Source organism: Nannospalax galili, unplaced genomic scaffold (genome assembly GCF_000622305.1).
Source record: "Nannospalax galili isolate Female #2095 unplaced genomic scaffold, S.galili_v1.0 scaffold4061, whole genome shotgun sequence".
NCBI classification, from domain to species: domain Eukaryota; kingdom Metazoa; phylum Chordata; class Mammalia; order Rodentia; family Spalacidae; genus Nannospalax; species Nannospalax galili.
The window spans coordinates 17,443-33,366 of NW_008343961.1; the positions used below are offsets into that span (position 1 = coordinate 17,443).

Sequence of the window (15,924 nt, forward strand, 5' to 3'; positions counted from 1 at the left end):
TTGGTGTGTTTACTTGAAGCTGTTTTCCCACGACAAGCAATGCCCCAACTTCAGGTCCCTAACTGGGGCAGACTTGACTTGATTCCGGGAAGGTGGGAGCAGTCTCAGCCCCGCAGGTGCACAGGATAAACCACACCCACTTGGTCCTGGGCAATCAAGGACTTCCCAGCCATTGGCCCCTCCAGAGGCCCCTGAGTGGGCGTGGCTTCGGGCAGCAGCTATAAAGCCAGGAGCTTCCAGGTTCCCACGTTCTTCTTTGGAAGCTGCTTTCCCAAAGGCACAGCAACAGCATCCTTGGGCCCCTGGAGACTCCAACCGGGAAACTTGGAGGAAGCATCCTGGAGACATGGCAACTGAGGAGCTGCAGTCCGGAGGTGAGTCTCCTTCCAGTGCTTTTGGCAAACCCGGTACCCTCTCCACCCACTAGGCTAGGGCTCGCGCTGAAGCCCCTCGGCCTTCTTGTTCTCCTGCAGCTTCCTGGATCCCGACGTCGGAGACCTCCGCAGACCTGGGCCAGGATCCCACGCCTGTGGCAGCGGAGCTGACTCCCGGCGGCGGCGGCGGGAAACTCCGTCTTGGTTGGCGGAGACCTCATGGTGCGGGCGCTGGGCTGCAGAACGTGGGAAACAGCTGCTACGTGAACGCAGCGCTCCAGTGCCTGACCTACACGCCGCCTCTGGCCCACTGCATGCTGTCGGGAGAGCACTCCCGGAGCTGTGTGCGCCAGGGGGGCTGCATCATGTGTGCCATGGAAGCTCACGTGGCCTGCAGTCTCTGCCTCCCCGGGGAAGCGATCCGGCCCTCACGCAGCCTGACTGCGGCCTTCCACAGGTCCAGGCAGGAAGATGCCCACGAGTTTCTGATGTTCACTCTGAATGCCATGCACGAGTCCTGCCTGAGGGGAAGGGAGGACTCGGGACCTGGGTCCGAGGACAGCACCCCCATCCGTGAGATATTCGGGGGCCACTGGAGATCCCGGATCCGGTGTCTCCACTGCCGAGGGACTTCCGACACCTTCGATCCCTACCTGGACATCGCTCTGGAGATCCAGGCGGCTCGGAGTGTGAACCAAGCCTTGGAGGGTTTGGTGAAGCCAGAGGAGCTGCGCGGGGAGACCGCCTATCACTGCGGCTCCTGTCAGAAGAACGTGCCGGCTTCCAGGACGCTGACCTTCCACACCGCCTCCAAGGTGCTGATGCTGGTGTTGAAGCGCTTCTCGGGCGTCGGCGGGGACAAGGATGACAGGGAGGTGCAGTACCCCGAGGAGCTGGACCTGCGGCCGTACGTGTCTGGCACCCACAGAGGCCCTCTGGTCTACATCCTCTATGCCGTGCTGGTCCATTCCGGTCGGAGCTGCCACGGTGGACACTATTTCTGCTACACCAAGGCCGGGAGCGGCCAGTGGTACAAGATGGACGACGCCACCGTCACCCGCTGCGACCCCGCTTCGGTCCTGGACCCGCGAGCCTACGTGCTGTTTTACGTGCAGCAGAGTCGTCTCCGAGCGGACGGCGTCCCCGGGCCGGTAGGCGTGAGCTCCGGGGCCGAGCCTGAGCGCGAGGCCGGGCCCGGGGACCTGGGTCGGGAGCTCGGAGCCGAGCCCTGCCCGGGAGCCGAAGGACCGCGGGGACCCTGGGAAGAGGAGGCAGAGGAGGAGGAGGCGCTGTCCTTGGACCGGTGGAAAGCGCTCCGGGAGCAGAACCGCCCAAAGTGCGCGCTGCAGCCGCGGAAGGTCGACCACCATCTGCCGGCCCACGTCGTCGTGCTCCACGGCTCAAGGAGCGGAGGAGAAGGTCTGGGGCGAAGCCACCCCGACAAGGAGAATGACCTCTGGACCGGTTCTGCCGCCCTAGGGCCCGGTCCGGCGTCTGCGAGCTCGGGGCGGCTCCCGGGTCAGGGAGGAAGAAGCAGAGCGAAGAAGAAGAAGAAGAACAAGGCGGGCAGGAGGCAGGTGGTCGTCTGCTAGTCCTCTCGGCCACGTGGGCCGCTGGCTCAGGTCCACACCCCGGGAGGCCCGAGACTGCGGTGGGCCTGGCTCTCTTCCCACCGCTCCGCCGGGAGTGAGACGCCAAAGGTCTGGACCCGAGGAGTTGGAGGTTCGAATACCGGTTTCCTCTGTGAGTGGCCCTCGGGCGTCCTTGAGTGAGAGTGATGCACTGTGGGAAGCGGCCGGGATACGCGGTTCCCGAGGTCTCGGCTCCTCTCCTGTGATCTGCACCCCCTCCAAGGGGAGCATCCCGAGGATGACCCCTGAGCTCACTGCAGAGACCCTCTGGAGACCCGTGATGGGGATGGAACCAGACGTGGAGACTGCGAGAACGGACCAGAGAAGTGCTCCCCTTCCGTCTGTGGGCTTGACCCCTGCGACTTTACCTCTGACTGGCCTTTGCCTCTCCCGCCTTCCTAGTTGGTATTACAGATGTGTTCTGTACAAACCGCCCCTTGACTCACAAGGCCCACCACCCCAATACCCTACCTCCGATTCATTGTAGTGGAACCGAAATTCTTTTCATCAAATAAATGTGTGATTTTACCCCCTTTGTTGGTATCTGTTTTGCCCCGAGAACCATGCCTGTGGTCCTCTGAGAGAAAAATTGGATGGACACGTGTAAAAACGACATATTTGGGTATAACGATGAGGAACCTCATCTGGCTTCCTCATCTCCAGAGAGCTTTGGCGGGATGCAGAAGCATGCGGTCTGTACTGGAACTTGAGAAGTTTTGGGTCCTCAGAAAGAGGGACTCGGGGTCGACGGTCTGTGAAGATAGAGCTGCGCTGTCCTTTGAGGGCACCTTGAAGAAAGACAAATCAGCACCCAGCTTACTGTGAATATTCCTGCAGCCAATAGGAAAGAATCCATAGGAGGTGATATTCCCCTCCATCGCTGGTATTTTCATGCCAGCCTTAGATTCGAAGCATTCTTGAAGAAAGACAAATCAGCAGCTAGCTTACTGTGAATATTCCTGTAGCCAATATGAAAGACCCCATGGGACATAATATTCCCCCCATCATTGGTATTTTCATGCCAGCCTTAGTTCTGAAGCCACTCTTTAACCCATTGCATCATAGACAAAAACCCATCAGATTTCAAGTGGCAGATCATATTTACTTAACTTAGAAAGGCTAGGTCCAGTGAGGTCCTACAGACATGTCTCTATTTTTCAGTATTTTATAAGAAGACAACATATAAGAAGACACTGGTTGGGTGTGGTGAGATCACTCTTTGGTTAGAAGCACTGGCTGCTCTTGTAGAGGACTGAGGTTCCCTTTCCAGCACCCACATGGTGGCTTACAACTGTGTGTAACTCCTATGCCTGGAGACTCCTTCCACCTCTTGGAATCAAGTCTGCCCAGTTAGGGATCTGAAGTTGGTGTATTGCTTGTCATTGGAAAACAGCATCAAATAAACTCAGCCAAGCACAGACCTGTCATATTTCTAGACCCACTGGGACAGAGTCCAACTTTCCGTCTTTCTGGGGACCCAACTCTTCTCAAATTCCAGTACAGACCCCATGCTTCTGCATCCCAGCTGAAGGTCTCTGGAAATGAGGAAGCCTGATGAGGTTCCTCATCTTTATGCCCAAATATGTAATTTAAAAAATATCCATCATGCAGGAATGCCAGACAAGCCACTGCCATGTAGGTCTCTGTAAGTCTGTCAGGCTTCCTGAATTCTTCAGGAATGCATTTCTCCTTTTCTTCTTCATGCCTTTCTTACTAAACTTGCTTTCTTTAAGGCTTTGGGCTGCCCCTAGCATCTTGTAGTTCTATGTTCCTTATCCCCCAAGTTATGGGTACTTAATCCAAGGTTATGTATAATAAAATCTAAAATGTTTTTTCCAATCCAGACTGGCAGCCCTCTTCAAAGGAATTCACCATGTGAGTTAACAGTCTTGCCTTAGTTTAAAAGTAAAATATAGGTAAACAATTTGAAACTTTTAGGCTAAAGAAAAGCAAATGTCTTTTTGTATTAATTATATTGGTAAATTGTCATGTGCTGTTTGAGGTCATTGAAGCTGACTCTGGAGATGGGATTGGCCTTCCCACTTCAGACTCAAGCCTATTATCTCAAAATATGTTCTTCAAGACTCTTTTCCAGGCTCAGGCTGGCCCCCTGACCCTGTAACAAGAAAAGGAGAACAACAAAACAGCCTAAGAGTAAAGGCATTGTGCAGTTGAGAACAGCTAAGGTGTAAACTAATCTCCAAAGAGGTTATTATTACTATTTATCTCATGATATTACTGTCTATAGTAAAAGTAGCTAATGAGATTCTCTAATTGGTCAAAATAATAAGTCGCTAACAGACTAATGTAATTTACCTGGGACCTTATAAAGCATAGTGTGTACATGGGTAATATTAACTTATTACATTATCTTATGTATATAATTTAGATTTCATGTTCTTTTAATAAGATGGTACTACACACCACTTTTTTCTGAGTCAAACAACTACCATCTTCATGACTTCAGCTGTGTCCACTAGCAAAAGATCACCACAATTCGACTTGTTGACTTGAGTATCATATTCTTTAATTAAAGAAGGCAGGGTAAACAGGGTCATTGGACACTCACCTGAGTATCCAGCTGCTTTTCCCAGCCAACTGTATGTAATTTGGCCCTAATCACATATGGTCTCCTGGGTTTGGGGAGGACTAAAATATATTATCTGGGGAAGGCTGGAAAGAAAAGGCTTGATCCATGCTGGGTTAAGGCTTTCCAGTGTACAACTCTCAGGTACTCAAATACCTCAGAAACCCCTCAGTCATCTCTGTAACTAAGCTCAATAAACTTATTGGTTCCCCTCAAAAAGCTTTAATGTAATCAAACATTGGTTTGATACTACAACCTAAAAAGGGGATAAACATTGCATAATATCCCTCACAACAGATAAAAATTTATTTGTTAATATTATTGTGTCTCATGGTTATAAAAAAAATAAAAGGTGTTTAAAAAATGTAAAAATGGTGATATTTTATTAAAAAGGTTTTATGTGTTAAAGGTTAAAAATAAAAAAAGCCTAACCAAATGATGGCAGTCTATGCAGGTTTATTAATGATCTATCAAGGATGAGACAAAGATAATATATAAATAATCTTAACATTTTTAAGGTCATACTTTAGTCAATTAGTTTAAGAATGTCTAGTAAAGGTTTATTTAACAGTGTTTGGTTTTTGCCCAAGCTTTATCTACATGACACATGTAATTAAAAGTACTAGATTGGTGTAACTAACCTTCTAGGGTGTTTAAGAGCCAGACTTTGAGGCCTATAGTGACCTGGTCAGAGGGACTTAAAGGGACAATTTTTGTTCCTTGCCCTCCAAGGTCAACTAAGTTCCAGGGGACTATGAAGCATCTCTCGATATGTCCTTTAACTGTGGTGAGTAGCCTGACCTCTTGTTCAGCGAGGCCATGGAGACACCACAAGGTGGACTTGAACCAGTGTCCAGTCTACAAAGAAGAGGGTCAACACAGAGGAAACATTTCCTCCATGCTTCCAAACGAAGCCTGGGTCAAGCAGGACCTTTGACTTATCTTCACATAGACAGAACTGGTAAAAGAAAGCCCAAGGAGCCAGGGACTCCTCCCAAGCCCATGTGACCCCCTGAGGACCAAATCCCCATATGACCTTAAGAGTAAAAATAAATTGGTTTATTTGGGCCAACAATATGCTTTTAAACATCCAAAAGGAAAGTATAACCAAAGATTAAAGTCATCAGTATATTTCATTAAGAGTTCAAGGGATTACACATCCCAGACATTAGACTTGAGATGTTATTTAGGCAATTATCTCTCATTGATGATTTTCTTCCTAATAAGACAATGCTGCTCAGCTGTAAGACTTCAATTCTTGGTTTGCAGTACTGTAGTGCCCACCCACAGCAGAGGGAAACAACCCACTATTTTTCTAAAACAATGGCTAAATTAGTTTTCTCTCCCTATCTAGAGGCTATTTAAAAGGGAGCTGATTCTAGCCACTTCTACAGTTATCAAAGTGCCTGACAACAACTCCTGAGTTCATCAATCATTAGTTCAGCCTTGGCAGGCAAAAGAAAAATGAGGAGGAACCCATTAGATGGATGTTTTTGGAAGCCCTCATCAAAAATTCCAATGGACTTTAATCTGGACATTTGAAATTTGCCCTGTTCTGAATTTTCCTGGTTCCTTGCCTAGAAATTGTCATACTAACTACTCTTTCCTTTACTTCTCCTTCACATTTCCTAGGCCATAGTCAAGGACCTTCTTTTCTACCTATAGTTAAGAGTTATGCAATTTTGGAGTCTTTTAGATAGAGCCACTGGAGGGGTACCCCAATTGCCTCACCCTGTGTCCCTGTTCGGCATGGAAGAAGCCAGGCTGGTCTGCATCCCAATTCCCTATCAGCAATGGCTAAACCTCTTCAGAGGGTGGTGCGATGAGAATAGGAGGTAGAAATTGGCTAGGCAGTTAGGGTAAAAAGACCCCAAAGAAAAGTAGCCAGTTTATTTCTTGGCCAAAAGTCTAAATGTCCTTAGGCCTTTTAGCAACATACTCTGACCAAAGGCCAAAAATGTTAAAAATGTTTAGGAGTTCTTATCCCTAAAAGATTTTAGGGTTACCTTTTCAGACGGGGGAATGTTAGATTATCAATAAGCACCACAAATTAAACTGGTCCAGACTATAAAATTGTCTATCTGTTGGAGGACCTACCTCTCCAGTCTCACTGGTCAATTACCTGGCGATAAAACCACTCCCAGGAAGGCAGGTTCATCTTAAGTTATGCTAAATAGATGGGCAAAATATCTGGTGTGTTAATTAGGTAGTAAATATTTCTGCCTGGAACTAGCTCAGACCCCTGACCCCCCCGCCCCCCCCAGAACTTTCAGACCACCCACAGCCATATAGGCCTCTGTAAGTCTGTCTGCTTTCCTGAGCTCTTCAGGAAACAATTTCTCCTCTTCTTCTTCCTGCCTTTCTTACTAAACCTGCTTTCTCTAAGGCTCTGGGCTGCTCCTAGCATCTTGTAGTTCTTCACTTTTTCTCTAAAGCTTCCTTCTCCTGGCCATTTGACTGCCAGTCAGCCCCGTGTCTGACCTCCAGGCAGGCTCTAAACCTGCATGGCTTCCATAATTTTCTTTCCTTCTTCCCACTATTCGCTTCCTCAAGGCAGCTGTCAAGATTACCAGCTCATCCACCCTGAGGATTTTTCTTTTCATGGTTTTCCAATCCCCTCCTTGCTTGATTTTTACCCTTCTTAGGGCCCCTGCTAGCTTTATATACCCTGCTTCTCATGGCACCTTGTCTAATTCAATTTTTCCAAAGTCACATACAGGACATCATTAAAATCACCACCACCCGAGTCCTGGTCCAATACCAAACTATCCCTAGTACCTTCTCTGAATATGATGGCACCCACCCCTTATAAAAGATAAAGGGGGATATGTTGGGATAAGTTAGGAGTGCCTGAAATGTAGAGCATGGCCAGGCCGGAGACCTCCTAGTGAGGATGGCAGGAAACTGGCCCACTCCATTCTAGATACGCTGTCTCTTACCCAACAACCCCCAATCAAAACTATTAGGTCTCTAATTCCTTAATCCTAACCGGGTCTCTTGTAAATCATGTGACCGGAGGACAAGACAAAGGCCACGTAGCCTTAGAAGTCCCCTCCTTCCCCTTACCTGCCTGCCCACCAGGAACCCAACCCCACCTCTTTGTGAAACTTTCCTATATAAACCTCTGTTTCCACTGTAATAAATGAGCTCCCTGCTGACACAGTCTCCCAGGTGTTTTCTCCCATCATACTCACCACCTCCTGAAGCCCTATTCGCCCCATCCATCTCTCTCCTTGCCCAACCCTCCATGATGGGGACAGGTGTGCAATGGCCTCCTGGTAGCAGTGGAGTTTGGGCCTGGCGGGGGGCAACAAGAGAGGCTTTAGCAGACCTAAATGATTCTAACCAGCATGTAAAAACGTGTCTGTAGAATAACAGACCACTATACAAGAGATATAGAAAAGACCAGACAGAAAAAAAAAATGGATTTCTTGAAGACAAATGTGGCAAGATTTATGTTGAGCCCAAATTCCCAGAGATAAAATGATAGAAAACCAAATTTGGTACTAAAAAGTTTCTGGAAGGCTTTAAAACCCAATGAACAATTTACAAAAGGCATTATAGAATAAAAACTGTCCCAGGGGTGGTTAAGAATTTTCAAAGATTAAATAAGGTGCATTTCTCTTCTGATAAAGGCTGTACTGGGGTGGAGGCAGTTTTTCCCATAAAGGCCTCCCCCAGCAGCCAGGTATGGTCAATGGAGAGATGACAGATATGGCTACAGTCAGGAGGCAGACCCAGGGCCTGCATGACTCAGGGAACCAACAAGTGCAGCAGGAACGGGAGAAACCCCCTGCCTCCTTAGTCCGGTGCAAGATCAGGCAACTGGAGCCACCTGTAACTGTATCAAGACTAAAAGAATACAAAGAGTCTCCATGTAAAATCTCCCAAGTATGAAATGACTCCAAAGGGATAACTAAAGAGAGTAAAGACCTAACCAAATAAATGCCTCATACCAATGCTATGATACCTAACAAAGATCTATGGAGAAAACAGTTAATACAAATGGATAAAACCTTTCCATGCTGTGTTAGACCTTGTCTATGATTAATATATGATGTTAACCTTCCTTCGAGTGTTTCACAGATGTGAAACCCATTCTAAAAATACCTGAAGAAGCAAAGGCCAGCTATAACTATAAGATTCCTGGGAGTTTCATGGTTGGATAAGATAAAAATAGAGGCTCCCACACCATACAACTGTTAAGAAAATCTACAGTACCAGGGGTGGGATGGCCCCCTATGAACTGTTGGTCAGAGAGAGATCCTAGAGGTCTTCAAATTCACCAAGGCTATTGCCACTAATGTCGATTGTACAATAGGCAGGTCAGTAAGGCCATGTTGCTGAAGACACTGCATGATGTGAGCACGGGAGGAGAAGAAGAGATGGAGCTGAGACTAAGTCAAAAAAAAAAAAATAAACCAAAACTCCATGCCACTGGATGGATGATGTTCATAGCGCAGAAGGTGTTATGCAGATGGTTGAGGAAGAAAGGAACCCCTATGATTCTCCTCAAAAATGGACCCCACGTGCTGCACACTATGGACATACCAAGGACAGCTTACAAGTGTAATAATGGCTTGACCAACATGTGTACAACTGACAAACTTCTAATTGGACAAGGCCCACTCCTAGGGGTGGAACACACATCTGGTGCTGCAGACCAGGCCAACCCCCTGTGTCAAGAAAGACTACAGGGCCCAGTGGGGAAGCCACTGCATGTATACTCTTTACTGACTATAGTACACCTACTGGGATATCCTCTAGGCATTTGTATTTACATTCATGTTTGTTTAGATGTGCCTACTTCCTTCCATTTGTCTTTATAGTAGAAGAAACACCACTGAGATAGATCAATGGCCATGGCTTGAAGACAGACGATGGGAAGGCCAGCGAAGTCACTATCTCGCCATGATACAAGAGAGATCGCCCTACATCTGTCACCCCCTCCGAGGTTCAGGGACCTTAGCAGAAGATTGGCGGAAAGATTGTAAGAGTGGAGGAAAGGGGTGGGGTGTGTCACAATGAGCCTGGGTCCTGGGGGGGCGGGGCAGGGCCTAATGTGGAGAATTCACTGTGGAGAGTTAGCCCTGAAGGGAGGAGCTTTTCTGGCACCATCTTGGAACAGAAGCTGGAGCTACAGCATGGTGCGGGAAAAATGGCCCCGGTGTCTCCCCCATGTGGACGTGAGGGGGGCATTTACCAACCTTGGGTGAGACCATGGGCCTACAGTGCATGGGTGAACGCTAGCAGTGACTACAGCCAGGGCATGGAAGGGATCTGGAACTGCAGGCCACTGAGCCACTGACAGAAACAGGGCACAGGGTGTCAGCCTTTGTATGGACTGCTGGGTGTTTGCCTTATAAGTTACTCTATTCCCCTTCCCCAGGGTATAATCCATGAAAAATTCAGATAAAGATGTGCTATGTGGTTTGTCTACCCACACCAGGAGCAAGGGACCCTAAGGGAACTTGGGTGACACCCTCCAGTCTTTTCCCCAGAACGACTGAGATCACCACCCTGAATTAGTATTCCTGTGATTACTGATAAAAATTTTTAAGCTATTTTAATTTTTTAAAACACTTTCATTGAATTTTTGTGTATTTCATACAGAACATCTCAATCAATCTTAATCATCTTTATATCCCTTTTCCCATCAGTATGTCTCATAACCCCTCACCCCACTGAATTCACTCATTCTATTGTTTGTGTTAAGGTCTATTGTGTCAAGTTAGGGTCCTCAGATGTTTCACAGCACAAGCTCATCTCCTAAGGTCTAGTCAGCCTATCTAGATTCTGTCAATTTATGAAGAACAGCTCATCCTAAAAGTAATCAGTACCAATATTTCTTCAGCTAAGATTGGGGTCTAGTGTCCATTTCCCCAGTTCTATGGTGGGGTTTTACTGCTGCAGTTTGTATGGGTCTTAGGCAAACTGACACTTTATATTAAACATCATCCTCTCAGGGCTCAGGGACATCTTCTGAATCGGGGGTGGAAAGATTGTAAGAGCCAAGGAAGAGGTGCATGACATTATGGAAATAGAGCTCTAAAAGCTCCTGGAACTGATGGAAGATCTGAGTTAAGATGCTGAGCCAGATCCCTCTGTCTTCAGCTCCTCACTTCAAACAGTCTCCTGCAAGTCTCCTGATCCTGGAGGCTGAGTGTCTGCCTTCATGTGGTGTCCCAATCCCAGTCACTGTCCTCTGAAGAGAAGAAGACCTGAAAGTCTTCGGAGAGCACACTCACTGGGACCTGGCAGCCTGGTTCCTCAGGTCTCTTGCTCAGTAATCACTGTTCAGTCTGTTAAATACCATCCTGAGATGTTGGCCTGGATCATGGCTAGACAATGTGTGATCAGACTTGATGCAGGGCTGGGCAGAAATCAGGTGAGATTAGCTCTATGGTCTCTCTTGGTTGCATTTGGGAATATGGGCTGAGATACTTCAGACTCATTTTGGATGACTCTTGTAGTCCAAGCCTAGTAATCCTGACAGGCTTTGACAGCATCAAAGCAGACAGGAAAGTGCAATTTAAGGGGTTTGGAAGAAGTGACTTGTGATTTCTTGAGGGATTCAGACTAGACTGCATGGAGATGTCTGAGGCTTTTTGCCTGGTACCCAGAAGCTGAGTTTGGGGACCTTTCTATATGTATGTAGGGCATGATACGTGTTCCCATCAGGACGCAGGGCTGGTGAGTGCCTGCTGAGCACCTCACCCATTCCATGCATTCTGGAAGCAGACTTTGGACCTTGAGAGTGTCCATGTGGACTGTGACCCCTCAGACTCTCAAGGGAAGGCTTTGCGACATAGTACAAGGACACCGGCTTGGGGATACCTGTGGTAGCCTCCTTTTCACCTCTGAGGTGCCCTGGAGATGAGAAGGTGGGCTCAGGGCTTTGGATGGGAGGCTCTGCAGGGTATGTGTGTTTCCTCTGAGATTTCTGGTCAAGTGGCAGACTAGTTGGAGTGTGGTTCACTGCAGGCATCTTCCTGGTCCTGTGAATGAGCATTGGCAGGCTTGGATGCTGCAGAAAATAAAAACCACACATCCATTACACATCAGTCCTGTCTCAGCATCAAATGGAAGTAGAAGTTGGAGAATAACACAGACAGCATATAATAGTAAAATAATTTATTATGTCATATTATTTTGAGAATGCTCCGGATGTGATATCCCACATGAGTTATACAAACTCTCCAAGAGGCAGAATGTTGATCATTGCATCCAGTTTCCGTGTAGGAAGTCTGCACTACAAGAAAACCGAAATGTGTTTTTTGTGTATATTGGAGCATTATACATAAATTAATATAAACTTTTACTAATGATAACAGTAATGAACAGGTAGATAGATAAATAAATATATGGCTTGATGGATACAGAGGAAGGAGTCTGTGGTCACCAAGTGTGAACTGGTTACAGGTTACAACATAAAAGTCATCATGTCTCTTGCAAAGGACCCACGTTTGATTCCCAGCACCCACATCGTGGCTACGGACCATCCTTAACTCCAATTCCAAGGGAATCCAAAGCCCTCTTCTGAAGTCCATGGTATTTCACAACACAGGTGCACTCACATACATGCAGGTGATACACCCATACACATAAAATAAAAGTAATAAAAAAATAATAAAAAGAAATGTAAAAGTCACCATGCAAGCTAGGCATGTAGACTGTGTTTCTTATATGAGCTCATAAAGAAAGACTAGGACACCGAGGTTATCATCAGTGACACAGTGATTATGAGGACAGCACAGGCTATATCATGGAGAACTTGTCTAAAAACCAAAGAAACTACAAACCAGAAAATCACTATGTGTGGGTCTCTCTCATCCCTCCCAGGTCGTGGCTACTGTTCCCCAAGAGCAAAGAGAGCAGAGGCAGGGAGCAGGGACACGACGGTCAGGATGGTCATGAGTATGATGGAATAAACCTTCTGGGAATCAGCTTGAGTGAGACAGCTCGTTTATTCAACGGGGGTTTGGGGAATATATAGGGTGAAAATATATGGCAACCAAAGCTTGACCTGATAGGTGTTCATGGCATGCTCCATTTGAATGTGGCAGGAGGACCCTATCATGTAGAGAGGGGAGGTGGGATTGCCTGGCTGTAGTACAATGCCTAATTATCATACAGGAAAAAACCTAGGGGCAGCTCTTGTAGGTAAATGTGCCAAAGGTCATGTTTCAAATAAGGACAGGCATCTGAGCTTGGAGACATTATCCAAATAAGGTCAGGCAGAGAGCAGGAGGCCCCTGCTGAGAAAGGGAGTCCTCCGTTTAGCACTGAGCTCCATTGCGACCTTAACAGCAGAGTTCCCAAACAATTATGCAAAGTGAAAGAAAACTAGGAAATATGAAATGAGAGAATTTAATCTTTGTGGCAAGTGAGGGGATTCAAGCATCTGACATGCACAGATGACATAAGGCTACAAAACAGGACACACTGGAGGAAAACAACAGGCCACAAAGAGGACACTGTCAGCAAAACAGTCAGGACTTCCAGTCACATCCATGTGGCTTCGCTGGTCCCCCATTTGGGTTCCCAGGGGAAACGTGGAGATGCTTCCTCTGCTGATCTTGTCTGAGGAACAGAGAATGAGGAGGGAACACCTCAGGTATTGTCCAAAATTGGCACAACTCTCTCTACCTCTCTGCCTTCCAGAATCCACTGTGTTTCTGCCAAGTATTGCCAAGATTATAGATGTGCCCTAATACCTCCAACTATAGATTGCACAGGTGATGAAGGAGCTGCCCTTTCTCCCTCTGTCCCTGGAGGATAACCTGATCCTTCTAGTTCCCGTTTGTTCCTTCCCAACTCCTCTGCAGCATCTCCCGCACCAGTATGCTAAACGCACTTCTGCTCTTCTGCTGGATCTGAGCTTCCATGCTAGTTGTGAGATCTTTCCTTTGAGAATGCACGGTTTTAGGAGACTCCTTCCACTGCAACTTGTTAGTTTATGATTGCAAAACTCATTTTATCCCACTGAGTTTAACTGATCACATTTGATTTATCATGTTTTGAAAGAATGACTCATGATTAACCTTTTTCTGTTTTTCAGTGAGTAGAGAAGCATTCCTGTACCAGATCATTCATAGTCTTTGTTCTTGCTATCTATTGTTTAATTAAGTACTTGTTGGTCCTCCAATTTGCATGGTAATTTTTCCTGCTCTCTCTCTCTCTCTCTCTCTCTCTCTCTCTCTCTCTCTCTCTTTCTCTCTCTCTCTCCACAAACATGGTGGCTAACAACTATCTATAACTCTGGTTTCGGGACATCAACACCTTCTGTCTTTGGAGAGCACTACATGACAATGGTGTACTTACATACTTGCAGGCATAACACTCATACGTAGAAAATAAAAATAATTTCCAAAGTCAGGCTACTCTCAACCACTGCATCCATCTCAACAAGATGACTCCTAAGCATCAACAGATCAGGATTCTCTGTCACATTGGAAACACCTTAGGTGCTTACCACAGGCTATGGCCTATTGACCTGCAAATCCCAAATCACTCATAGCACACTGCATCCAACTCTGCATCTTCATGTTCCCTCTGGGACCCTGAGGTCCTCCCTGACAGTGACTGTGTCTCTCCTCTCATTGCAAACACCTGGGTTGTTAGTGATGAGGGCGGGTGGTCACACCTTGTTCTCTCAGCACTGTGGAAGCTGAGGCAGGAGAATTTGCCTTAAATACCAAGTCAAACTGGTTTGCACAGTGGGTTCCAGGCCACCTTGAGCTACAGTATGAGATACTTTATTGCCCCTCCCCCATGCACATGACCTGAAATTGCAAAATATCAAAGTGAGGGTGTAGGGCAGCATGGAACTATGTGCCTGGTCCTTTTGAAACTCCTGGTTTTGATTCACATGTGCAAAATGTTAAGGGACATATATATAATATGATTAATAGTTATTCATAAATCATGCACACAATTTGCAAGAAAAATTTGCACAAGTATGTGAAAAAGGTATTCCTTTGGATTTAAACACACTTAATGTTAAGTATTGTTCAATCAGCTATAAGTTGGATTACAAATAAAACACCATGTGGATATATTTTATTGATGGCTTTGTGATTTAGCTAGCAAAACTATACATATAAAATAAAATTAACAAAAAAATTTAAAACCAAGTTTTAAGGTTTACTTAAATACAGGAACAATTAGTGCTTGGGTCTACAAGGTGAGTTCAAGTTCTACCTGGGTTTCAATCCCAGCACCCACATGGCAGATAACAACTGTCTATAATTCTAGTTCCAAGGAGTCTGACAGCATCTTCTGTCCTCCGCAGGCAGTGCAAGACATGGGTGCATTAACCTACATGCAGGCAATACACACATACACATAAAAAATTAATAATAAATAAAATTTTAAAAAAAGATCACTATGGCAACCATGTGTCAATGAAGAGGCAGGTAAATGAGAGTATCTCTACACCCAGACCCATGCCCTTCCCCTAAGGCAGCCACCATATACAGAAACTTATGACTTGACCACTTTGAGTGCATTCACAATTGGGAAAACAGAGTAGAATGTATGTCTATGAAACTCCATAAGCAAGTGCTCCTAGTCCAGAGTAAGAAAGTGCCCAGTTATAACAGTAACTGTTAAATCTCATGACTTGCTTCATTATATAATATAACCTGAGTACTTTCCAGAGCAAGCATGTTGGAAGGAAGAATGTGACTGACCATATACCTCACCAACTTCATCCTTTTATCTCTCTAAGCCCTTCCTTAGGAGGGTAAGCAAATGCAGCTATGAAGGTTTGTAGCCAAGTTTAGGTGAGGACCATCTTATTTTTTAAAATTTATTCCTATTTACTTAAAGTACTGTCCTATGAACTGTATTTAGACAGTGGAGTGTTTTTAATGCTGTTTACTTCCTTTTCTCTTGTCAGTACTGAAGAGTTTGGTTTTCTGGCATGTCCTGGAAGCAGCCTACTGAATTTTCTGATGGCCTAATATATCTTTTCGTAGGACCTATAGACACTGGGATTCAAAAAGCAGTGAGCCCAGGAAGAAAGATTAAAGGTATTAAAAAGGAGCCATTTCTGTTCCACAGCACTTATATAATACCACAGGAAAAAGAATGAGGGTAGCATGTTTTGGCAGCATAGCTTGTCTTTCCTTTCCATTCTTTTCTGCAGCTGTTTATGGAGTGTCCTAGGCAGTGGCAGATGTGGTTCAACCCTCATGGTTACCTGGGTACAGGCTTGGGTATGGTTTAGAATGTTCCTTAAGAAAAGTAATTCAATTTGTTGCAACTCTATCATTAATTCTTACTCTGCTAGTTTGTTAAGACATTATTAGTTAATTTGCAAACATAT

General features: G+C 46.0%; 1 protein-coding gene across 1 annotated transcript; it reads left to right on the forward strand.

The window, feature by feature from the left end:
• Positions 1–346: 346 nt before the first annotated feature.
• LOC103739744 (ubiquitin carboxyl-terminal hydrolase 17-like protein 6) lies at positions 347–1,966 on the forward strand. Its single transcript, XM_008840218.1, has 2 exons — positions 347–374; positions 474–1,966. Exons 1-2 carry the CDS (start codon positions 347–349, stop codon positions 1,964–1,966), a joined length of 1,521 nt encoding a protein of 506 aa, XP_008838440.1.
• The last annotated feature ends 13,958 nt before the right edge of the window (positions 1,967–15,924 follow it).

Excerpts from the sequence above, each read along its gene's own strand:
- LOC103739744 (XM_008840218.1), top strand. The coding sequence starts at position 347 with ATGGCAACTGAGGAGCTGCAGTCCGGAG. Across the intron at positions 375-473 it reads TGAGGAGCTGCAGTCCGGAG|CTTCCTGGATCCCGACGTCG; the intron begins GTGAGTCTCCTT and ends GTTCTCCTGCAG.